General features: G+C 43.4%; 1 protein-coding gene across 4 annotated transcripts in view; it reads left to right on the top strand.

Moving 5' to 3' along the window:
• The window catches only part of Gas2 (growth arrest specific 2), a 107,910-nt gene that overhangs the window by 73,955 nt on the left and 6,978 nt on the right, over positions 1–26,977 (top strand). For 3 of the 4 annotated variants that reach the window (XM_038313810.1, XM_038313815.1, XM_038313813.1), the window contains exon 7: positions 2,183–2,236. The exons of the other annotated variant lie outside the window; for it this stretch is intronic. In XM_038313810.1, the coding sequence (XP_038169738.1) occupies positions 2,183–2,236 (54 nt within the window). The remainder of the gene's footprint in view (positions 1–2,182; positions 2,237–26,977) is intronic. 4 annotated transcript variants of the gene reach the window in all.

Genomic DNA, 26,977 nt, shown 5'->3' with positions numbered 1-26,977 from the left:
TGAATTCAGTGCTGCAGTCTGCTTTCCGAGGCAGAGGGACAGTGCCGCCCACACGCAGTGTGCCCTCACAGGTGTGCCTAGAGGTGTGTCTCCTGCGTGACTCTAAAGCCAGTCACGTTGACAATTGCAGTTCACTATCAGGTGTGCTTATGATAAATCAAGCTTCTTAAAATTGCTGAAATTACAAAAGTAAACAAAAAACTTTGCAAGTAAGATGTGCCTGTTTCCCCTCAGCATTAAAGGGTGACCACTGCATGAAGGAATCTTCTCCTGAATGCAGCCCTCTTGGTGGCGCCAGCTGCTGTTAGTTAGCGTCTCCCAGAGGCTTGTGATCCTACAGCTGCACACCGGCTCAGCCCTTGTCAACAGCACTGAAATGCCTTATTCTAGCCCAGAGTTCCTTTATGATAGTTTGTGATATAAACAACAGTTAGTGACCCACGAATCTCGCGTATAATTGTATTTGAGATGCAGACAGGTAAAGGGGTCTTTAGATTAGTTTTGAAGACAACCTATCTGATGTTTCCGTCTCTTTCCCAGCAGCCCTCTTGGTTAGCACTTTCTATCTTTCATTTTGTGCTCACCACATTTTCCCCGCAATCCAGCTTCACAGACCATGGAGAGCAGAGACAATGGAGGCTTTCTCAGGCTTCACTGAAAAGCACATGAAGTGCAGATTAGGTTTCATGTTTGTCTTTAAACCTTTGCGGAGGGCAGAAAGTCTCCAGAGTTCCAGACCATGGCAATAATACCGTACACAACACTATGCTAACTTATCTCCATCTACACATGGGCCAGTCGTGTCTGTTACCCAGCCTGGGAGTTGTTTTTGCTACTTACTCATGGTGCTTTGAAATTCTGGATTATTGTGGGAAATGTAGACTCTCTTTGGGCATATAACTTTGTTGGCAACACATTGCTTCACTGCCCGAGAGGACTGAGGATAAGCAGCACTGCCCGTGTTCCTAGGGGACTCAGTGTAAGCCAGACTGTAGCTTTACAGAAGGAAGTCCTGCAGACAGCCTTGCACACATGCTATAAAGCTCCACTCACAGATGCTAGGGAACATCTGTTCAAGCTCACGGCTAGCATGAGAAGTGACGCGGGGTCTTCAGCAAGGAGGACCTCCTTTCACATGCAGGGATCACATTCGCCATGTATATATTTCCTCAACGTCTTGTAACAACAACAGAATTATTACTGAGTTAGCATTCCAGAGGAACTGGAATTTCAAGGTTATCTTAGCACCAAAACTATGAATAGGCTCTTTAGAGCCTGGTGCCTAACTCTAGTGGATCTGTTGAGTAATATAGGTGCCAATTTCCACTGAAGGAAGACTAGAGATGAAATACTCTAAGAATAAAATGGAAGATGACCTGGGCAGATAACCAACCAAGAGAACTGCAGCCACATTCATATCCAGTCATAGTAAAGGAAATTCTTACTTCCCAGAGATGACTCAGCTTGCCTCCTACACTGTGTCTGTGCAGAAAGCCTGGGCTGCAAACTGCAACTCCCACTCCCTCTGAACTCTTTACTGAATTGCCCATCAGATAGAACAGATGACTCCTTGTAGCCCTATGACCTTGGACTGTCCCAAAATACATATTTGGTTACAACGGAAGGGCATGAAAGTGAGATAACACTGCATGGCACACAGCTTTGTGGTGTGGGGTCTTGTCAAACAGCAAGAGCCCGACATGGTGGGACAGGAAACCCAAGCCATGATGGCAGGATCCTTTGCTTAACACCTTTCTTTGACTTTCTTAGGCATCCTCTGGGCTGTGGCATTCTGTGCGAACTGAGAGCTGCACCTGCTGTCTTTCCCCCAGGAAAATTCTTCCCTCACTTGCTTCCTTTGTTTTGGAACAGGAGACCACAGGACTCCAGAAAAGGGACCATCCTGACATTTGCATTTTGAAACACCAAGACCCAACATAGTGTGTAATTCCCAGAGGATGTGTGCCTCTCTCATCTCAAACACTGTGCACCCCAGTGTTATAAAACAATCCCCCCACTACAGGATTTAAAGAGATAAATAGTCATTCTTATCGTAACTAACAAAAAAGCTTTCTTTAATCTTGTCACAAAGGATCAGTTTGCATTTTTAGGTGCTGTCGGTTCGCCATCTGCAGTGGAGATGGAGAGAGCTTTATGAACCTGTATCTTCTTCTTTCAGTAGGGTCTTCATGGTTGTGCCTATGTCTCCACAGCCAAAGCAAAGCAGACACTGAAGGTAATTTCCTAGATGCTTAGACTGCACCTCTCCCCTTTGCCTTCACTGTAGAGCCATGAGCTCCAATCAGACAACGGCAGTTGGGCATCAGGGTTGATGGTCACATAGTTTTTTAGTAAAATATAAAACATTATTTCTCCCTGATTTTCCGTATTTGTAAAAAATTTGAAAATTTACTGTAGGTAGGCAGAAGGCAATAGCATGGCCACATTTGGTCATATTAGTAAGACTTCCACACTCACATGCGTTCAGTAATAGACTTTATTACTGAAGCGATTTGAAAGCAGAAGCCTGGGGCTCCCTTCTGTATACTGTATTGTTTTAGTTTTTGCTTACATTTAAGTAAGAGATTCTTGTGATAGGAATTACACGCCTTTTAATTTGGGAATGTTTCTGGTATACACATTGGCTTCTGCAGTTTAGCACACATGTAGCTTGGCCTCATTTCTCTGCAGCACCAGTCCTAGTTCTGATGCAGCTCTCATACTCCGCATCATGTTTTCCCAGTTAGCACACACCCTGGTCTGACTGTAATGTTGCTTACACGGTAGAGACAGCTTCTAGTTTAAGGTCCTGAGTTTGCCAGCGCACATAGAAGGAAGGACTGACTCATTTTCTCTATTATTCTTCTAGACATGAATATGATCTAAATAAAAAACCCCAGTAAACTTCAAAGAGCTTTGTCTCATTCACAGAAATATGTAATACGTTTTAAAGAAACTCTTTTGTTATTTCTCTTTTCATGAGATGGTTGGTGTATCTTAGAACTAATTTGTGAGAAAACTAATTTCTAGAGAGAACAGTTAAATGCATCTTTCATATATCACATATTCCTGTTTGCTTACCATATGAGTGTTTCTATGTGCATATGTGTGTGTGTGTGTGTGTGCGCGCGCGCGTGTGCATGCATGTGTGTTAATGGGAGTGGGTGCACATATGCATATGGGTACATATATATGCATGTGTACATGTGTTGCATATGCATGGTTGTATGCTTGCCTGACCATGTGTATATGTGCACATGGATGTGCACATATGCATGCATGCGTTTGTGTGTGCATGTGTGTCACGTATGTGTTCATGTGTGTGCATATGCATGTGTGTCTCTGGCTGTCCATATCCATTGCACATGTATATGTACATGCATATTTATGTATGAGTATGTATGTGTATGTATGTGTATAGATGTGTTTGTGTCTTTTTAGACAGCGTGTGTACTGAACTAGAGAGATAGGATATAATATGAAAACCTTAGGACTTTTTCCATTTTAGAGATAATCTTTGAAAGAATTAATTCTTAGGCAGCAGGATTGTGCATGGGAAGTTTGTAATGGAGGTGGCATGTTGGCTCCCTTTCGGGAGCGTTAAGCAATGTGCAGAATCTGCTTTGTTCTTGCGTTCTTGCTTCTCTGCCACCATTTCCTCCAGAGAAGATGGTAGAAGGGAAACACCCTGACAAGTTTCTGGGATGTCTTCCCATCTGGGTGCCTGTGTATTGTTCTGTCTAAACACAACACAGAATGATGAACCCAGTGGTGTGTTTGTGGATGTTACTGCAATCAGAAGCAAGGCTGTTTCCCGTTCCTCACCAGAGACCTGTGATGCTCACTTAAGGTGTATTTGGGTGAGACTCAAGAGCTGGCCCTCCTTTAGGCCTGCAACACTCTGAAGTCTTCATGAATGCGGTTCTTCCTGGGTCAGCTCTCTCTCTGGAATGTCACAAGCTTCCTACACCGTGGGCAACAGACATGGTTATGAAGGTGTGCCACACCTTATAGCCCAGGGGTGAAATTAATTGTGCAGAAGTCTGCAGAGTCAGCCACCTGACTCTTCCTCCTCCTGGAAGCTGCAGAGTGCAGTTTGTTCTTCATGGGCACCTGCACTGTGTCCTGGAGGTGGCTTGACCGCTGGACTTCTCTGGCTTCTGTGGACGCCTTATTAGGCTCTCTTCATTTCTATGTCTCCATACGTTTTTCTGCCTATTTGCTTCTCTTCTGTGCTTCGTCTTAAAGCACTTTCCACAGACTGAATTCACTCCACTCATTTGCTGCTTCTGTCCTGTGCCCCTTCAGCATCCGTTCCTCTTGTTTGGGCCACTGTGAATTTGCCACATCTGTATATGGCTGGGGGAGCAACGCTCCTTTGAGCCGATATAGTAGGAAATGGCCTGTCTCTGAATTCTTGCTGCCTAGACATTCTCAGTTAAGCACATTAATGGTCTGTTTTCTGTGCTTCATGTGGTTCTTCAGAATCTCTTGTGCTGTTTGCCCTACTACACAGAACCATGCCACGTGGCTTATCTTTACATTGTTCTAACTGACTTTGTTTATATGAATGGCTTTCATAACAAGATATATTTTGATTTCATTACAAGATATGTTTTAATACAAATTAAGAAGTACTTTGATCAAATGATTGGACAACAGAACATGTAATATTTATCCAAGAGACCCACAGTTGAAGTTCTTGGGAGAGTGTGTACAATGGTATTTGCACATTGACTTCAGGAACCATTGTTCTCTTGGGCGAGACATCAACATAACATCCCACAGTTAAACTTAAGATGTGTCTTCATTAGTCTTTAATGTGATGCATTTCCTGAGGTTAGATTTCTGGTGGGTGTCCCAGAAGAGTTTTTATCAAGAATCAAGAAAGGCCACTAGGAAAAAGATGAAATATGCTCAAGGAAAAAGCAGATGGCAGTCAGATCATAGAAAAGTCAGTTCCCATCAGGGTTGGAAATGTCATGTATAAAGATCCTTCAGGACCTGAGAGGATGGAATAAGGAACAAAGATATAATCAGACCTTATCAATTCTGTTGAAGAGCAGCCCTGAGCCCAGAGCACAGAGGAGGAGGGCTGATGAGAGGCTAGTGTGGAAAGGAGATAAGAGCCAGGCAGACACACATGGAAGCTCACAAACAGCTTTGCCATAGGAATGTTGACTTTCTCTTGAAGCATATGGAGATTTTTAGAGAACTTTGTAGAATCAGAAAACTATGAACACGTGACAGTGTCCATAAGTCTGGTTGCATTATAGAAAATGCTCCAGAAGTGTGGGAACTGGAGGAATGCTAGCCAACCATATTGGGCTGGATAATGTGTGTATCACGTCTGTGACCATGTGCCCAGGATCTTCTGCTGATGAAAGTTCAATCAATGCTCAGCAAGATGGCTGAGCAGGGAAAGGTGCTTGCTGCCAAGACTAATGACCTGAGCTTCAACTGACAACCTGAGTTTGATCTCCTGGACCCATAGGTAGAAAGAAGGAACCAGCTTGTCCTCTGACCTCCACATGCCTGGACACACACACACACACACACACACACTAAAGATAGTTTCATCGAACAATCGCATAGGTTCAGCTTTCCCCTAAATATTGGAGTTTTTTAGTGTGGAATCACTGCGGCCAGGGAGGTTATTTAAAGCGGAGCACTAAGGCCATCTTTGCTCCTCAGCAGTAGCTTAACACGACATTCTGACAATGGTTGCTTCTTCATACATCTCCTTGGCATAGTGTGATTTCCAGTAGGTTGTGATTTCTTCTTGTTAATAAGGAGTTGCTTTGGTGAAACTTTTCACAAAGCAGAGTTGCAGACTCCTCACAGAAACTAAAAAAAAAGAAGGACAGATATTTTTATTCTTTATAGCAGTAGGGTGTTTAAAAAAATTTCTGGGTAATATCAGTTGACAAGAGTCAAATAAATTGACAAAAATCATAAAGTGATATTCCTATCAGCAACTTTTCAGACATTTCTTCCTCTGAGTTCTTTTTCTGCAGATGTTGCCCAGATCCCACAGCTCTGATTTGCCTGGTGATTTAGCGTGTGTTCCACTCAGCATAACACAGCTATAAACATGTGCTTCTCTGCCCCCTCTAAGCCCCACAGTGAGCCCGTGGCATTTATATTAAAACTGCACCTTGTGCCAAAAATCCTCTCTGGTGTATTCTCCAGCCATTTACAAATTTCTCAACATGAGTTCATTACACACATACCCAGAAGCAGTGATTCCAGATGTGTGGCTGAGTTGAGAGCTTCACATAGAAGCGAATGCTTTTTTCTCTTAGGAAGTCTGCAAATTGTTCATAACCTGCAGACATTCTGCACCTCCCATGTGCCTGGTTGGGTGATACATGCAGGGTAGTGAGCAAGGCCTGTCCATCTCCAGGGAGAGGGAGAAAGGCAAGGCAAAAACACTCAGATGGATGCAAAGAGTAAAACTCCACATATAATGATCTCCACCTTAAAGCCCATGGTTTCTTTTCTTTTCTTTTCTTTCTTTCTTTTTTTTTTTTTTTTTTTTTTGGTTTTTCGAGACAGGGTTTCCCTGTAGTTTCTAGAGCCTGTCCTGGAACTAGCTCTTTTAGACCAGGCTGGCCTCAAACTCAGAGATCTGCCTGCCTCTGCCTCCCGAGTGCTGGGATTAAAGGCGTGCGCCACCACTGCCCAGCAAGCCCATGGTTTCTGGCACTACTACTCCATTTTTTTTAAACTATCATAGGTCATCAGTTGGCATGGCCGTGTACTAATAGCACTTTATAAACAGCATGATGGTCCAGTTTGGTTCTCTGACCATAGTCTTTTTATGTCCTGACTGATCACTGACCAATGCCATCTTAAATGCCTGTAAGAAAAAAGACACAGGAACAGAAGAACCAACCACAGCCAGTCTGATTGGGTGGTTTGGAGTCTGTGAGTCACTCTGATTGGGTGGTGTGGAGGTGTGTAGGTGCTCTTTTTGGGTGGTTTAGAGATCTGTGGGCTTCTCTGATTGGATGATTTGGAGGTCTTTAAAGTGGTTTTGTTATAAAGTCACAGATTTGGTGGTTTGGAGGTCTGCAATGTGACTGCATGAAGAAAGAACTTTTGTCAACATTGCTCATTTATTTTCCCTCAAAATATAGGTAAAGTTATGAAAGTTAGACACTACAGAAAAATTGGAGAAGGCCAGAGCCATGGAATGTGGAAAAGTCAGAGACGTAATGAGTATTATTCTGTAGCTGCAGAGAATGTCATGAAGTAGGACTCTGTGTAGCCACAGTCATCACTAACCATGCTCACCTCTGCATTCAGAATGAGGGCTTCTCATGACCACCAAGACCACACAACCTGTACCACAATGTCTCTCTTTCTGCTCTGATATAATGGTGAACCTGAGGCATGTGGCAGGCTTTGGTATGGTTTCCATCCTGGCGGCCTCATTTGTTGCTCTCCTGTAGTTGACATATTTGATCATCATGGCATCCTTCCATGAGGATCATGAAAGTTCAAAGGAAGCACTGCTAGGATTCTAAGAAGAGCTCAGAGTAGCGGCTGCCTTTTACAGTGCAGCAGTCCCGGCTAGCTTGGGCATGTGTGACACATTAACTAATAAAAAGGAAGGACGTGCTCCTGCAACTCACACGTCTCTGATGAGACTCGAGGGGTGAGTTCTGTTGGGGGTGCAGTTGTCGGCCACTGATCAGTGAACAAAGCTAAGGGTTTCCATCTCACAACAATGTGCGGTGTTTGGGTCAGATGGTTTGCATATGCAGGCAGTAGATACCTCCTGAGGGTAAAGAGGGTAAGTTCCTCAACTTCAGAATACTCGGAGAGCGACGGTGCCTGGCTGATTTGAGCTAGATTCATTAATTCTCTTGACAAAATTTGCTGAGTATTTATAATAGACTTGGTGCATGTTAGATATTAATGGACTTAGACATGTGAGAGCAAAGTATAGAAGATTCATCTGGAAACCCTTCCAAAAAAAGGTTTCCAAATCCATCAGTGTCTTGGGATTTGATGGAGGAGAGAACTTTTAGAGGATGGTGAAGTGTGTGTGCCCTAGGAATGGGCGAACTCAGCAACAGAAGCTGCAGAGTGCAGAGATGTGAAGTGTGTGTGTCCTAGCAGAGGGCGAACTCAGCAACAGAAGCTGCAGAGTGCAGAGATGTGAAGTGTGTGTGTCCTAGCAGAGGGCGAACTCAGCAACAGAAGCTGCAGAGTGCAGAGATGTTTGGATAGTGGTGGCCAGTTCGGTGAAACTCAGGAGGGAGTTCAGAGAAGGCTGCTGTGTCTTGGTCATGTCTGCTGGTGACAGTGTCACAGTGAAGGTGAGTTATGATGGAAACAGCCTCTTCCTTTCACTCATAATTCAGGAGACCCAAAGCAGAGGGGTCACCTCTGGTAGGACAGTGTCATGTGGAATCAGGACATTCACATATGTGTCATTCTCTCTCTCCCCCTTAGAAAGCCACGAGTATTGGTTCCCAGGTCGCCAGATCTTCACCTGGCTATCCTGGAAAAGACTGTCCTCTGAACACCACCATCATGTTAGTACCCCACCATATTTATAACCTACAGTAGGGGCAGAACAGACCGTAGCACGGAAAATGATAGAGATAATTGTAGGGGACCTTGATGTAAAGCCAAAGAAATTACATTCTTTTATGGATAATTATTTTATTTTTAAATTATAATGCAATCATTTTGTTCCCCTCTCCACTTTTCTCCCTGAAACGCCTCAAATGTACCCCCTTGTCCTTCTCAAACCTATGGCTTCTTCTTAAAATTGTTTTTATTGAGCTCTACATTTTTCTCCTCTCCCTGTAGAAGGAAGCGGTGGGGCTGCGTTCTGCCACCCGGCCGCCTGCTAGCTTTACACCCGAAATAATTACACGGAAACTGTATTCTTTTAAAACACTGCCTGGCCCATAGTTTCAGCCTCTTATTGGCTAATTCTCACATCTTTCTTTAACCCATATTTAGTAATCTGTGTAGCACCACGAGGTGTGGCTTACCAGGAGAGATATTAACCTGCGTCCATCTTGGAGAGGAGAAGCATGGAGACTCACTATGGCGAATGCCTGAAGCGTCTCCCCAACTCTGCTTCCTTGTTCCCACAATTCTGTTCTGTCTACTCTGCCTACCTAATTTTCTGTCTCTTAAAGGGCCAAGGCAGTATCTTTATTAATAATGAAAGTAACACATAGACACTCCTCCATCACTCTCCCTCTCCCCTTCTACCTTGTCTCATGGCCCTCACACTCCCAATTTACTCAGGAGATCTTGTTCTTTTCTTCCTATGGAGATCCATGCAAGTCTCTCTTAGGGTTCTCTTTGTTGTCTAGGTTCTCTGGGGTTGTGGACTGTAGGCTGGTTTTTCTTTACTTTACTCATGAGTGGCTTTTAGTCCTAAAGCAAAGAAATGACATTCTGAATTGTGGATTTTACATCACAATTAGAGAGAAGTTTAAAGAAAATAACCAGACAGGAGTATGTATAAATCAGGGACTGACGAGATGGCTCAGCAGGTAAAGATGCTTGTCCCCAAGACTGGTGTCCTGTGCTCAGTCCCCAACACTTACATGGTAGAGGAGGTAACCATCTCCTAGATGTTCTCTAACTCCCAAGTGTGTGCCATGGCGTGTGTATCTCCATACCACCCCGTACAAATGAATACACGCAGGTTTTGTGAAGCTGGGTGTCTGGGGTCCCGTGCTGCTGTTTGTCTTCTGCATGACCCCGATTGCCCCTCAGTCTGTCTGCGGCTCTTCTCTGTTGCAAACTGCTACACCCTTTTGCTAAGGCCGGGTCTTCCACTCATCCAGCAACAATCTAGAGATTCATCTTTTGGTTCCTAAGGATTGAGCCGTGAAAAGACAGGCTCCATTTATCTAGCAGGATGCGTATGAGGAGCAACGCAGAAGGTGGTCTACAGTTCTGATAAGGTCAAAGGGAGTATTTGTTCAACGAAAAATGGGCTCTAGAGTGACCTAGTAAGTGTGGTCGGCCGGGTACCAGTATGCTGAGGAGGGGCTTGAGGAGAAAAAAATCAGCTCGGATGTAACAAGAATAAATGAAGATTCAGGTTGATTGGTTTATCTGAAGACTGCAATTTGTATTTGAGCATTTCTGGGCAGTGCCATCAATGGAGGCATGCAAACCCACTTTGGGGCTGAGGTTAGAAATTGCGGCTTTAGGAGCGACACTGCCCTCTAGTGGCCTCCTGTGCTCACTTACAGACATTCGCAGGCTGTTCTCTGCTCCTTTTCCTGTACCCAGGAGCACAGTGAAGTGTTGCTGCTTGCTTGTTCTATTAAATTCATTCATATTCCGTACTGTAGGAGAAAGAATGGGAAGCAATTCTGGGATGGCGGCTACTGCTGAAGAGGAAAAATACATTTATTTTCGTAGCCGAGTGGGATTGGAAGCAGGAACAGAGCTTGCCCTGTTGGGCAAGATGACTTGCATGTTTCAGTCCGGTGTGATCATTATATAAACTAGAGGAGACAATGGTCCCATTAAGGCTTATCTGTTTTTCATTTTAGTTTTGTTCCTTTGGCAGTATAAAAAAAGAAAGAAAGAAACCACCCTAGATTTAGAGAATAATTTTATTCTGTGGTGTGGGTATACATTCTTTCTCCGCACCCACAGAAAGATTGTGAAGAATGAATCTGGGATGATTTCTGTCCCACACCCTGGTTCACATTCGCCTTTGTTCCCATCCCTCTGGTGGAGAAGGCAGGCGGTGGCGGAGGCAGAGAAGAGAAGATTAACCCTCCGCACCCTGGCTCGGCGCTAGTGCTAGCGGGTGGCCAGTGGCTCCATCGACCTCACCATGCTGTTTCCAGGTGAAGGGCCTTGGGGAGGTCTTTCTGCTGGGGTCCCCTCTGTCTGCCCATGTCCTGGTACTCCAGTGTCACCAGCATTACTTGTACTGCTGTTATTGTTATTTCAACCCACCAGTCCTCTGCATGCCCTGGTTCCTCGGGGTGGGGCTTCGTCCGAGTAGTCTTTGCTCCCGAGTTACTCATAGTAGACCCCGCACCCTTCTCATAGGGACACTCATGATGCTGCAGTTCATCTTTGCTGTGGTCTTGTTCTTCAGTGTTGCAGACCTTAAGGCTCAGTTTTCATTGCACGTGATTAATATTCTGTTCTACTACAGTGTCTGCTCACTGCATCCCCTGGATATGCACCACACCAATTTCTAATCATAAATGAGTTGTGCTAAAATATACCAATATGTACTTGATGCAGTGTAGAATTTTTGACAGTTCTGCAGCTCTGAAGATAAAGATGTGGCAAAGCCATGTCAATGACTATGGTCAGGATTGGCAGATATAAATAAATGAAGTACTAGTGACTCAGAGAAGATGAAATGTATTTTTTCATCATGGCATCTCTGTAATACTGTTCCCCAGGGAATCCAGGAACTTAGTTTCTCCCTCTCAATACTCTGCAGAGGTGGTGGGTCTTAAGAGACACATATGTCCCAAAGTGGCAGTGTCTGGGGGGAAAGATAAAAAATGAGAGCACATGTGGACCCCGGAAGAAAGTTCTGGAAATGTCACTTCACTCTTCTGATTACATCTAATTCACTGTAACTAAAGCCCATGACCATATCTAGCTGACTTCACAGGAAAACTTTAAAAGTAAAAGGTAGGTTTTGTTCTGCACTGGTGGAAGAGAAATGATGGCAGGGGCGGGCTGATTCTTACCAGAAATCTGTGAAGCCCACCACAGTGAGTAGATACCTGCTCACCAAACATTATCTGAGCCCTGGAGTTATGGCTCTGACCCTGTGACTGGTAATAGAAATTAAAAGGGTGAGAATTACTAATACTTGATTTTCTTTTGAGTGTTATTTGTAGATGTTTATTTTTAGTTTTGTGTACGTATGTGTGGATATGTTTGTGCATGTGAGTGCAGTGCCCTCAGAAGCTGGAAGGGCGTCAGCTTCCTCTGGAGCTGGAGTTACAGGCAGTTGTGAGTAATGGTAACCAAACCTGGGTCCTCTTAACCCATGAACCATCTCTCAGTCCCCTGAGTGCTATTTATTTCTTTATTTTTGTCTTGTTTTACTATTTTGGGGATTAAATATAAAACAGATACCAGTCAAGGATGGTTTTAATGAGGATTAATATGTATTTATTGTAAAATGTATTCTCTTATAAGCAACTTAATTATAACTTGGACTCAAAACTAAATTCAGTCAACCATCTATCTGTGTCTATAATTTTTAAAGAGAATATTAATGAAATAATATGATTAAGAAATAATAAAAGAATTTTAATGAAAATATATGGTTATATAATGTCCAATGCTTTTCAAAGCATTACAGATTAGAGCATTTATTTTGCAGTGTCTCCTTCAGATATATATTTATATATATATCTGAAGATAGATTTATAGATAGATTTATATATGAGAGCCTGAGAGATGAGCAATCTTCCTAGAGACAAATGCTCAGTAAGTGGCAGGGTCAAGACTGAACTATGTTCATGAGGAATTAACGCCCTGTTCTTCCTTTTGATGAGCCTGAGGGGAGACGTGGGGGGATGGAGAGAAAGGGTAACACATGTTCTGTAGCCTTCTTAGGAAGCAAGCAGTTTAGGAGGGAACGAGTCTATGGTATTTACATGGGTAGCTAGTTCTTAGGCAGGCTGTGAAGAGAATCTTGCTTAATAACTGCAGTAAAAACCGAAGGGCAGAGTAGCAGAGCATGTTGTTCTTTGATCAATAAGGGAGACCCTGGCACTAAAACATCCCGTGGTCTACAGTGGGGTGTCACTAAGCAACCAAGTGCAGCTTGCTTTGAATTCTGAGCTATTCGCAGAGGCAGAAGGTCTCCCTGAAGGCTCTTCAGAACTAGCCCATGTAGAGAGCTAGGTTAAATAGCATGCAAGGGCATGATGGCCCCTTTCACAGAATATTTCCTGGCACTGGTCCTTGTGGGGCTATTGCAGCAGGTCAAATTGGTGCAGCTGCCACTTGGCCTAATCTAGAATTTCTTATTCAAGTTTTAATTAAAATCTCTAACAAGAGCTGTTTGTCATTTCTATTTTATAATTTTTCTCTGTCAGAGAAAAAAAGCTTGGTGCTCAGCCCTTCTCATGGGTCTGTGATGCCTTTGTTTCTGTAGGAGGGCTCTGATGATCCCTTCAAAAACTTGTAGGTTTGTACTGGGAATGTCAGTAGGAAGAAAACCATAATTGGTGGTCTAGACTCTGGAGTAGAAATAAGAAAGTGATAAGCATCAGGTTTTTTTTTTAACTCACTGTAATGCAGTATCAAGTCAAAAACAGAATATCAGCAGGAATCATTTTTATAATTGTCTACCATTGAAGTTCCATAAATCTTGGACTTGAGCTTGGAGAAGTAGGGACCCTAGGTTAGAAATTACAGTTATTTGTATTTTGCAATGACAAGGATGCTTGGGAGAAAAAGAAAAGAAGGTCAGATTATAACAACAGTTGATTCTGAATGCAAGTCAGTTGATATTCTGCATAGAGTTACATTATGCGTATTTTTCATTGATTTAAGGGACTATGTTATTTCTTAAGCAGTAAATTTTGCTGAGAAATTCTTTCAGCATTATAGTGTAGACTAACACAAATTTTATACTACAGTGTAATGTGGGTCTGGCAACCTAAGATATAAATCTTCTGTGAGAAGGATTCATCATATCTAGGACATACTGTTGTGAAAATTAGAGGAGATACTAGCCTGTAGCTTCACTCAGAAGACTCTAATGAAGGACAGTTAGCATCATCATCACAATCGCCATTGCAACCACCATCATTCCTTCATCATTAACACCATCATAACTCTGTCACCCTCATCATCATTATCACCACTATCACTGTCTTCATTTCGTTATCATCATCCCCACGATAATAATCATCACATCATCACTATCTTCTTATTTTCTTCAAAACCCAGTGTTGAAAGAGTAGAAGGACCCCTTAGCTCCTAGCCAATCAATAACTATTGTTATTACTCAATAAAGTTTAGACCCAGCTGGCCTGGGGTTATGATCTCTACTGAAAAGTCAGCTTGGGAATACTACCCTGTAAGGACTCCTACTGTCGCTGTCAGTGGGGAGCTTTGGCTGGATGGTATCTAAGGTACTGTCAAGCTCAGAAAGTTTACCCTTCTTTGTCTCCCATCAGTCTCTGCAGCTCAGCCATACACAGTGGTGTGTGGCAGACTATGGATCTTCTGGAACCTGGTTTTCTTATTTATAAAAGAGATACGTAAGTGGCATCCTTCTAGATTATTTGGCATAAAGAACCAGACATGTTATGGGAATTTCTCATGCTGCATCATCTAAACTTTAGATTCATTTGGTCCTTCTTCACAGTCAAAGCTTGCTAGGTTACTCACCATGCTAGTAACCCCAATTGTGGATACTCAACTTTCTGGATCTTTCTTTCAGTCCAAATCTCAGAATAACATTCCACCTAAAATGTTCTTCCGGGTGTCTTCTCCTCCCATGTAAAGCCCTTAATTATTACATCTGCTCTCCCTGATTTCCCACACCTGCTCTTGCCTCTAACTGCTAGAACTAGGGTCATAGTTTAGATTTGCTGACTACTCCATCTTCTAGGATGACTAAGAGGTTGCAGTAAGCCTGACACAACAAATTCCTTGCCACATTATTAGAATACCCTCATGGATAGAAGAAAATAGGAAAGTAAGAATAGAAAAACTCCATCATAGTCTAAAGCAGTGGTTCTCAACCTTTGGGTTGTGACCCCTTTGCATCAGAGGGGGGTGTCAAATGATCCTTCCACAGGGATCACCTAAGACCATCTACATATCAGTAATTTACAATTCATAACTAGCAAAATACAGTTATGAGGTAACAATGAAAATAATTTTGTATTTGGAGGTCACCATAACATGAGGAACTATGTTAAATAGTCACCGCAGTAAGAAGGTTGAGACCCACTGCTCTACATGCTATGTCTCTGTTGAAAGAACACTCAAACCACCTTGTTGCAAGCTGGGAATGCTTCCTCATCCCAGTACAGCCTATGTGGATGATTACATCATTACCAAGGGGAAACATAAGTCAGAAAAACAAAACTAACAAAAACATCCACTGCACTCAAAGTGCATCCTCTAGTCTGCATAGTTTATGAAGGTCAAGTGTACGCAGCCTGTTGCTCTGCCCCCTCCTCGTTTACTCATCCCGGGTGAGGGAGAGTCTGTTCTCTGACTCACTCTAACGCATGACCCCATTGAAAACTGCTTTCTCTCTCTGCTGATACAGTGTACTCTATCAGAGCAGAGATAATCAGAGCGTGTCAGAAGGCCCTGGCCCCAGAGGTTTAACCTTCAGGAATGAGATAGGCCAGCATACAGCAGTGGACTTGTTGATGTTAGGACTTTGTTGTCTGTTAGTGGTCAGTGATGCCTAGGCACCTCCACAGCTATGCCTTGGCAGATGGTGTGAATAACAAGGTTCTTTGCGACAGAGGCCTCCATCTTGGCTTTGTGATCACTTCTGCAGAGCTTAGGTGTTTGGCTCAGACTTCTGCTACTTAAGTACTGGATAAAGGGCAATGAAGGATATTTAGAAAACTGCCCAGTTCCCCCCTTTAGGCATAAGAGTCTGTAGGAAGGTAGACAGCCAAGAACTTGTGAAGGGTTGATTTACTGTTGTAGGAGAGATATCATACAATGGGAACTGCTTTTATGGTAATACTGAGAATGGAATGTTATATGTGCCGACCTGTAGTTGAGTCTAAACAAAGAGGATTACAGTCATAAAAAGACTGCCCTGAGACGTTCAGGAGGTAGTTTTCCATGGAGAGATTTAATTAAAGCAAACCAAACCACACCCCCACAAACTTACGGTCTGTCTTTCTTTCCCAGGATAGATCCTGCTAGTGAGAGCTCTACCCCCAGCAGCTTAAAACATTTACCATTCATCGTTGTTCCATTACAACTATCATCATGCTTGCTGACTTGTCTTTCCGAAAGCAGAGCTGTATTCCTATTGGCTGAGTTCAAAATTATACAAAGGAACTTCAAGCTAACACTATAAAGGTTATTTTAAAGGAAGAGCCTTCAAAACACCAGTGGACATTCTAAGAATTCTTTGAGGTGGTTTTTCATGATAAACCAATCAAATTAGTCCTGTGTTTCATTGCTTACTAAATTACTCTAAGCCCACTTGTCTGCTGTCTTATAGACAAATGTCCACTCACTCATGATGCAAGAAGCAATCATGTGTCTGTTATGCAGAAGGGTTAGCATTTGGGAAGAGTAAAATAGGTAAAGTTAACTACCTATATTAATTAATAACTCACATGTAAAGATGTATCTAGGGCGTTGTATCCCTTGGCTGAGAGCAGACCCCAGGGCTTCATGCATGATGGGCAAGTTCTGTGGGACTGAGCCACATCCCTAGCTGCTCGGAACACTGAACTGTGTATAGTCTTAAATCTCAGTGCTGTAGCTAATCACAGCATGTGACCTTGATCAAGTTGCTCCATAACTCTGACCCTTAGCGACTAAACCACCAACGAAACTGCAGCTACCTTCCCTTATAGTGGCAGAAGCCGTGGGAAAGATGCAGTGCTCTGTACAAAGCAACCCATACTGCAGTTACTGTACGCGTTCACTATAAAAATAATTATGTAATCACACTGCGATGTGTTATGTGTACAATTTACATACATATGCATATATATATAGTTATAATCACATCATTTGTATCTGTTTATAATTTGCTTTCACACAAATATTCAGGACTCTGAAAGCACAGCAGTTTAAGAATTCTGAGCTCAGTAAATACAAGAGGTGATACGCTGGTGAGAGGTGTTGAGTGATTCTTGTTGGCTTCTTTTGCACAGATAATATTTCAACAAAGCAGCACTAATTTCTTTATGTGCATGAACAAACCCACGTACATAGGTGCTGCTGCCCCCTACTGCTCAGACTCAGTAAATACAGTTCTGCAGCGATCACTGTCAGTCAGAAAGCTTCTGGGTACCTTATTTGTCTTCTTCCTTCCCATTCCCCTCCTACCCCCCTTTCCTTCTCCCCTCCCTTACTCCCTCCCTTCCCTCACCCTCCCTCCCCCCTCTCTCCCTCCTATTCTTCCTATTTATTTTATCACTGAGAATCTCCAACATGAGTACAATGCATTTTGGTCATATACAACCTTTCCTCTCCATCGTCAACTCCAGCAGTGCCATTCCCCTTACTTCTATAATGCAACATGTCTCTTATTTGGCCTGGGGGTGTGGCTCATTGGTAGAGCTTTTACCTAGCAGGTATGAGGCCCTGGATTTTACTACAAATGCAAACCACAAACCACCACCCAAGTCAGCAAAACTGAAGCCAGTAAACCAGTTATTAGTATACACTCATCACACTAGGCCAGTTTCTTTGAATCCTGACTGCACTATGGCTTACCACGTGACATTTTACCTTGCTATTTTTGAAACAGTTATCACATTGGCTGGATGGATCTGCTGAAGTGTATTGATTCCCCTTTCCTTTTAAAGTATGCAGCAATGAATCTGCAGCCAGTTGAATGGAAGGACTTATTGGCTTCTTGCTGCTTATGAGACTTACTCTGTGAGGAGCCGAGTGACTCTGAAGCAGCACACATCTCCTTACAACCTGAAGGCCTCCTTCTGGCAAGGCCTGCCCTCTCTTCCCACTGCTACTACTGAAACGTTACTTTGTATTGCATGATAATTATCTTAAAGAGTACAAGTGACCCCAAAGGGGAACTAGGAAGCAGGAGAAACAAAATTATGGTTGAGGTTGGGAAATGATTAAGATGTAGATTGTGTGCGCTTTCAGGAAAGGTGTTCACAGAAGTTTAATCCTCCGTTTGAAGCACTCATTAGCTGCCAAAGTGGGAGTAGAAACTGTTGACATACAGATGTTTCCTTGTTAGACCATTACATCTCTTGCTCTACCCGCATTGGAAGAGCAAGAAATAATTCCAGATATTGCTAAACGCCAGTCTGGAGATACGGACCAGTTGGAGTGTTTGCTTAGCACTCACCAAGTCTTGGTTCCATCCATAATACTGTGTAAACTGCAAATGGTGGGACACACCCACAGTCGCGGAAACTGGGTGGTAGAGGCAAGAAGATCGGGAGTTGAAATTATCTGGCTGCATAGCAAACATGAGGACAAACTGGGCAGAGAGGAGAGAGAGAGAGAGAGAGAGAGAGAGAGAGAGAGAGAGAGAGAGAGAGAGAGAGAGAGAGAGAGAGAGAGAGATATTGAGAGAGAGATTGAGAGAGATATTGGGAGAGAGAGATATTGAGAGAGAGATTGAGAGAGAGAGAGAGAGAGAGAGAGAGAGAGAGAGAGAGAGAGAGAGAGAGAGAGAGAAAGAGAGAGAGATTAATTGATTAGTTTCTGACTGCCCCTGGGCTGAAAAGCAGAATAGAAAATCTTTTGTGATAAGTATATGTAAAATCTTTATATTTTAATTAGTTTAGTGTTTGCAATAATTGGGGACACATCTTGCATGATCCAATGACAGAGTCAGGATCAAACGCTATCAGGTGGTGAATTTAGGCTTGCAGGGTTCCACCCAACCATAGGCTCCTCTGAATATAAGGTCTCTTCATTCTCTTGGTCACAATCACCATGCATACCGCTGTATCATCCTCAGCAAGTCTAACACATCCTGTCAGAGTTATGTTACATGCCTCTGGTTACGTCCCAGTGCCTGGTTGTCTCACACACACTTCCATAAAGCCTGGTTAAAAAAAAAATTCCTCTTGTACACAGCTGCTTGGTGGTCACTGCATTTTTTTTTAGTTTCCACTGAACACAGTTTATAAAATTGCATGAAGTGAATTTTTGTTGTTGTTGTGGATTAAATGTCATAACACTGTAATATTCAGAGATCAGTAATGGTTGCCAAGGTTCCTTGATGTAGGGTCCTATCAGAGACAAAGGACCTATCTGTGTACTGTCCTGCTCTTCTTAGTTCAATGTTTGCTTCTTCATATTTCTTTCTTTATGCCCACTATGTAGCTATACAGGCTGGAGCTGAAGTCACCACATCTGAGTTTCAGAATGAAAAAAAAGGAATAGAGATGTCCAGGACTTCCTTTCTAGCCATCTCCATGTAGCTTGTGGGTGATGAAAGCCACATCGTTACCGAGCTACAAGGAAATCTGAGAAACTGAGTCTTTTCACATCCTCTCCTTTAGAATAGAAACCAGATGAGAGGACATTAATATGGGGTGTGAACTGTGACCCTCAATTGCATTTAAGGCATGAGTCTCCATCTCATAGCCTCCTAGACTTGCCATCCACAGCCACTTGCTGAGAGTCTGTTATGTAATGGACTGTTCGCATCTATAAAAAATGAAGATGTGTTTACCAACTTCTCTATGGTAGGCTAGGGGTTACCATACTATTTGATGAGCAATGACTTAGAAAGCAGTGTTTGAAGGGTGAGTGAAGATCAAGGCACCTAATGTTGGGCATTAGATAGATAGGCCTGTGTATTCCGTATAAATAATCACTTCTTTGTGGTCTCCATCTTCCCTTAGGAGATAGACAGAATAAATAAATATGCCATAAATTGATTTCAAATCATTCTCTATGTCCTTGGAAGTATTGTACTCTATTCAGGGGGGGAATGAGAGTGATCAGGATGCTAAGTGAGACTGTCACACAGAAAGAACATTCTTTCCTAAGGTAGAGAAAGTGTGTGGAAGGTTTTTAGTAGAGGGCAGTTCTACCTCATGGTGCAGCAGAGGAGGAGGAAGTGGCTGACAAAGGGAGAGGAAATGGCTGACTGAGGAGGAAATGGCTGACGGAGGAGGAGGAAATGGCTGACAGGAGGAGGAAATGGCTGACGGAGGAGGAGGAAATGGCTGACAGGAGGAGGAAATGGCTGACGGAGGAGGAGGAAATGGTGCAGCAGAGAAGGAAATGGCTGGCTGAAGTGTGGGTTGAAAGATAACAATGCCCCTCAGTGACCTTCCTGCCGTGCTGTCATCTCCCAGGAACTACATAAGCCACCTATCCATCCTCTGACCCTTGTTTGGCTGGCATGCACAACATAAAGTTAGGAATATTTGGCTATGAATCCTGACCTCGAAATACCATTCATTCCTGATCTATGGAATCCTAGGATTTGAAAGTGTTTGTTCTTAGAGATGTATTATTAGAAATCTGAGTCAAGAATGGAGGAATTTTGTAAAATGTCTCAATTTATATATCTTAACAAGGTTCTTGCACAGGTTGGAAAGAAGACAGAGAGGTCAAGAAGCCACCTCAAGCGGACCCCAATCCTCTGTCATAGGTTCTATATTTCTGCCGACATAACTCAGTTGAATCCTTGGTGTCTGCTTTTCAACTGATCTGCCTTCTGTTTTGGAGCTTCTGCACACAAGACCTTTTACCCTCACAGACTAATCTGAACATATTTCCAGTGCCTTACCATGCAAAGGTTTATCAGAGCAAGTTTTACATGTGTATGCAGGAGATGATTAAAATTATGTTACAATCGAAAGAAATATAAAATATGATCCACACAGAGAAGACCTACTTTTGCTATATAGTATCAAATAAAATTGGAAATAAAACATCCATACAAATGAACTTTAAAGGGGAAATAAAAATAGCATCAGGAGCAGAGGTAATAACAAAACTGTAATGCTGGAGAAACTCAGGCAGAAATAACAACTGCCAGAGATCAGATAGATTTCTGATGAAAGGGGAAGAAAGGTGAATCAGGTAAAATTAACTTCCTTTCCAAGCCTCATGGGGCATGGGAGAGATGTGGAAGAAAGGGTGGCAAGGTTGAGATTTGAGAATGAATAGATTAAGAGACACTGAGAGACTACACAATGTTTTTTTGTTTTGTTTTGTTTCATTTATTTGTTTGGTTTGGTTTTTCAAGACAGGGCTTCTCTGTGTAGCTTTTGGAGTCCGAGTCCATCCTGGAACTCTCTCCATAGACCAGGTTGGCCTTGACTCACAGGAATCCATCTGTGCCTGCCTCCTGAGTGCTGGGATTAAAGATGTGCACCACCACTGCCTGGCCACAATGGGAATTTCTGTGGAACTGCTTGAGCTGGGGAGAGATGGAGAAAGGCAGCATCCTCTACATTGACACCAGGAAAATGGAAGAAGCATGGTAGCTACTAGTGCCACACGATAAAGGCCCCTTCTGTAGGTCTCCATTCAAGGCGCATCTCAGCCACCAGATCTCATGGCTGAGGTCTTGTGGACCAAGAGCTATAATGTTAATCATAACAGAACCAGTGGCCCAAGAATGAACAGCCATGCCCATTACAGAAGTCTGTATTAATAGTAGTATGCCCAAAAGAAGAAAGGAGGAGACCTTAGGCATGGAAACCATCAAAGTGACTTTAAAAAATATATAAAACATTTTTTTTTATTTTGTTGTATGAGCTGGCTAAATACTTATACATTATGACTCATAATGTTACATAAATAAACTTAAAGGCACCAAAATAAAGAGAAGCATGCACTTGAGACAGTAATGGACATGAGGGATGGCTCAGTGACTAAGAGAACTTACTGCTCTTGCAAAGGATCTGGGTTCAGGTCCCAGCTCACAACTACCTGCTACTCTGGCTCCAGAAGTCAGGTGAATTAATCTGGCCTTTGCAGGCACCTGTGTTTATATGTGTGTACCCACATACAGACATAATTAAAAATAATAAATTTAAAGAGACAATAGGAGGACAGATCAGAGGGAGTTGGTCCCATTGCCATCTTCACCCAAGGCTTCTGCTACAGATGAGGGTGTGTTTTCATTTGTTAACAAGCTAGAGATGCATCTCTGTAAGAGGCTGTTAGGTGAACAGACACATTGCTGAAGGCAAGCTGAATTGGAAGCAGAGGAACAGGCGAACATGCTCAGCCATGTGAAAACATGAGTGTGCCTTCTTATCAGTACAGTAAACAGGACACAGGAAAGTTCATACACTCACCGACAGGAGGGCAGAGCCCTGCAGGGCCGTTCTCACTGACAGAGTGGGATTGGAGCCCTGCGCAGGGCAGTTACTGAGGTTTTGCAAACAGGAACCTATTTTTTGTTGCATGGAGCAGGTTGTTGGGGGAGAAAAAGGAAGTGGGTGAGGAAACCATGCCTTAAGATTTGTAACTGGGTCTGCCATTAAAAGCTAGTACTGCTCCTGCAGAGAACCCATGTTTGATTTCCAGCACCAACATCTGGCAGATAACAATTGCTTCTAATTCTAGTTCCAAGGGATCTAACACCCTTTCTTTGGCTCCCAAAGGCATCTGTACTCACATATTCATGCACACATATATGCACATGACTAAATGTAAAACATATATTTTCTAAAGATTTAATTTCTAAAAGTGGAAATGTATTTTTTAATTATTTTGTGTATATGGATATCCTGTCTGCATCTGTGTCTGTGTATCACATACATATAGTGCCTGCAGAGGCATCAGATCACATGGGACTGGAGTTACAGGCAGCTGGGAGCTGTTATGTTGATGCTGGGAATCAAACCCGTGTCTTCTGTGAGAGTAGCCAGTGCTCCAGCCCACCATAACATGAATTTTATCATGAAATACATATCCTGTGGAAGCCGTGGAATGAAAAACAGAAAGTAGTTGTACCGTGCTGGCCCACCAGAGTTGAACACATACAAAATGTTCCCTTTAGTAATTGATAAAGTGAAGAGGCAGAGGAGGAGGCAGGTGTGTGTTCACTGGAGAGAAGTGGAAAGTATGTGGAGCCTTTCCGTAAGTTCACACATGTGTGTCACATGACTGCATGTGCCCATGTGAAAGATTTGAGTTCCTAGGCACAAGTGAAGATAGGCGAATACAGGAAAGAAAAAATGTGTTATTACAAAATAGAAGACCTGATGAAAAACGTACACATCTAGATAAAAATAATGATTGGAATTTCTAAAGGTGAAAATAAATTTCAGAGCAAAAGTCAGTGTGACAGGCCGGGCGGTGGTGGCTCACGCCTTTAATCCCAGCACTCGGGAGGCAGAGGCAGGCGGATCTCTGAGTTCGAGGCCAGCCTGGTCTACAAGAGCTAGTTCCAGGACAGGCTCCAAAGCCATAGAGAAACCCTGTCTCGAAAAAAAAAAAAAGTCAGTGTGACAGTTCTGAGAGTCTGTGTGTGAAAAGGAACACTGGGTTTCTGGGGATGCTCCCAGGGCCTTAGTTATGTGCAGCATTATAAACAAGGCTGTGCCTCCTCCCCACAGGGGACTGAGAGGCCCTGTGGAACTGAATTACATGCTAACATGTGACCAGCCTTGCAAGAGCAGACAGGGATGAATTCTCAGCTCTCTGTGCTTCTGATGCAAGAAGACCGAACAATGTGGAGAGCCCGCCAGTCTCTACCTGCCCCTGTGGAGAGTGAATGGCAAGATAAGAATATTCAATAGACTTTTGATTCAGAGCGGATAAAATATGCAGATGAGACAATGACTTAGGCTGTGTAGAAGAAGAAAACAAAGGACTTTTATTGTACATTTATCATGTAGGGTTGGCCACCCTGTGGCCAGTCATTTTAGGCATTTTGACCAGTCACCCAGAAGTGGATTTCTGTGGCGGTCTCCAACTACTCCATAAAGAAAATGTTTCTTTGGTGAGGGGTTGAGAGACACTTCTGTGTGGGTGAAGAGACAAGTATTTAGAATGCAGTTTGGAACTGTACTGGTTTAGGAAAGTGGCAGAGCGGCAGGAGTGGGGTCTTCTCACCAGCCAGGTAGTTGGTCAAGTTTACGGTGCCAAGCATGGTTTCCCTCCTACCGAGCAGGCCTGCAGTACAGGTAGAGAGCTGTTGGTTACCTTAAGAAATGAGCACTGTCCTTTGGTACAGTTTGCTTTTCTGGCCATTGTTATGGCTCATAATCCTTACAGCTGGGTAGGAAATATAAAAAATAAAAGTGCTTTTGAAAGGTCATATATACAAAGGAATTGTTTACCTATGTATCACTTAATGAGAATGGTTCATAAATATCATCTAATCTCAGGGACTATCTATTCATTAAGACTTTGTAGGAATTCGCCAAAAAATAGATTATAGACCGAAAATGATTTAGAGATGGAGTTAAACAGAAAAGAAAATGTTGACCCTGGGAAAGCTCCTTGGTGCCCAGTAGGGCTAAAGGAAACATGGTGACAGAGTAGGGAGAACTAGGAATCCTGGTCTTGGAGTGAAGGTGGCTGGAAAGAGATCTGGGCGTATAAAGTAAGATGCATCTTCCAGAAAACAGGAGGGTATACAAGCGTCAAATCATGCCAAGGACTTGTCTGAGGGTGCTGAGGTCGTCTCTGCGCTGATGGGAAAATTCAAATGATGAAGAATATTAAAAATAATCTTAAGCAGTATCAGAAAGGATTTCACAAATTCCAGTCACCTGTTGCTAAACAGAGTTGTGATTAGGTGATTAGATTGCTCCATTATCCAAAACTCCTCGAGTTTGATAAAGGGGAATCCAGTATCATCAGCAGTCTGTGGTGGCCTCAGGAGGTTGCATCTTTTTTGTAACTGCCAAGCTGAGAGTATACTGAGGGACATGGAGGTGGCTGTGACAACCCGGGTAAGCTTAGAGGAACTTGGCCTGAGACGGCTGCAGCTGTGGAGCTGGAGGCTTCCATCCAACACTCTCTGTGGAAAACGTTCTAACATGTGAAGCAGTAAAGACCCACATCACCACTTTCTGGGTAGGCAGTGAGCATCTGACGGCATTTGTCTCCATCTTCCGTCCCGTGTCCCCCCACACACCTACCCAATCCCACTTCAGAGTAATTCTGGTTCAGTTTGTGCAGATGCTGCCCTTCTCTCCTCTGCTGTGGTGGAGCACATTCAGTCTGGGAGCTAACAGCCCTTCTACCGGTGTCCTGCCATCATCATTTTAGCTGCCCTTCCGTCCTCATCTGATGGAGGTAACAGGCCACTCTGTATTTCCAGGAGTTATTTGTCTAGCTTCTTTGGAAAGTCACCCTGTGAACTTGTAGCATGCCACCTGTCTCATCCTTTATAAATGAAATTCTTTTACAGTTCTGAGGGTGGAACCCAGGACCTTGTGCACTGGACAAGCGCTCTGCCGCCGCCTACACCTGCCACTTTTCCTCTGCTTCCTGTATTCTCTCTCTCTCTCTCTCTCTCTCTCTCTCTCTCTCTCTCTCTCTCTCTCTCTCTCTCTCTCTCTCTCTCTCCCTCCCTCCCTCCCTCCCTCCCTCTTCCTTTATCTCTTTCCCCTCCCCCCTCTGACTTTATAGCATTTTATTTGCATGGGTCATTGAGGGAAGGGCACTTTTAAACATGTTGTCAAAGCAAGGAGTTGATGCTTTCAGCAGTACCCAGATGTCCATTCTAGTGACTAAATCACTGGCCAGTCCATAGTTCTTTCAGAGTATCTGGTCTACAGAGTCTGCTGTTACCATTCAGGAACCAGCGGGATGCCAACTGGGCACCATCCTTGTGCAGCAACATTGCACAGCACTGGGGGACTTTGGCTCTTCTCTGTCTTATGCTGGCTTTAGAAGAGATTATGGAATTGGGTTCGTATCAGCAAAACCTAGTGTTATCCAGGGAATTTGTGTGTGTGTGTGTGTGTGTGTGTGTGTGTGTGTGTGTGTGTGTACATGGATTTGTGTGTGCGTGCATATGTGTATGTGTGTTCATGGATTTGTGTGTGCGTGCGTATGTGTATGTGTGTACCTGGATTTGTGTGTGTGTGTGTGTGTGTGTGTGTGTGTGTGTTGCTGCTGGAGTCTGGCTCCATTCCGTGAAGAGATTTCTGTCTTTGCAGCAGTTGGATTCCTGTTCTACTCTGGAATAAACTGGCTCCAAATCCTTCCTCTAGGTAACCCTTCCCTTTTCCCTCCAGTGATGTTTCCACCTCATTGCTTTCACTGTGCTGACTCTCCTAGCAAATATGTGTTATGACATTGTCTTCTCTGCCGCTGGTAATTAGATTGCAGCTAAGCCCTCTTAATTGCATCTGGGATACAGCTGGGATAAAGGATACCTTACATAGGGAGGCAAGGGGAAATGACAGGAGCTGGTGCTAAGTGCTCCCACACTGTCTCCAGCAGATGCAGCTAGAACATTCTCCCATCCATCACTTGTATGCTTCTGTGAGTTGCTTGTCTCATACTTGCTGTCAGAAAAAAGTTTCTGGAGCCATGTGTCTCTAGATGAGTCTCAGAAATTAACATTTCTTCTCAGAAGGAAATAACAGTCCAGAAATATTTTAAGTCTCAGTAGAATCTCTGTGACATGAGGCCTGTTCCTGTTGGGGAACTGGCTCTCACCATTTGGGGCACTGCAGTAATTCAGCTTTCAAATGGGCTACATTACCCCAATATATAGTTCTGGGCCACACCACCGGTCAACAGAAGCCAAGTGTGCTGTGAGTCCTAAGTCATGCCTGAGGCTCCAGTTCTCTCCAGATAGGGGTAAGTAATACTAGCCTGCTAAGGTGGAGGCCTTGTGATAACAGAATAAAACAGGTTGGTATCTTGATAGGGTGGGTTTCTGTAGTTGCCAAAACAAAGCAGTCAGCTTGCTACAGTTGTTAAGTGCCGTCTGAGTTCTAGGCATGGTGTCTTCATGTTTACACATCAATATCTCTGTCTCAGTGAATCTAGGAGGAAATATCCATTGTTCAGAAGGAAAATTGAGGCCCAGGGAGAATGCATGCAATTGTCAAGATCACATAGAGTTAGTGGTGGTTACAGCTTGGTACTCTCGGTAGAGACTGAGCAAATGATAGCTTCCTCTCTCATTCCTGCTGCTCACGGGGTTTATGACTGAAAGGGTGGGGTGCACCAAAGGCACACTGGGGAGTTAATGAGGTAGTAAACATGGAGGGCTGATTTCATGAGCCTGTTTATCCGTGATGAGCTGTTTTATGAAACCATAAGATGAAGTCCTCAGCTCTGGCGAGGAAGGTGTCGAACACCATGTGTTGTCACTGGTGCCTAGGTTTGC

Source organism: Arvicola amphibius, chromosome 12, assembly GCF_903992535.2.
Source record: "Arvicola amphibius chromosome 12, mArvAmp1.2, whole genome shotgun sequence".
NCBI lineage: Eukaryota > Metazoa > Chordata > Mammalia > Rodentia > Cricetidae > Arvicola > Arvicola amphibius.
This window is presented reverse-complemented; position numbering and strand designations above follow the sequence as displayed.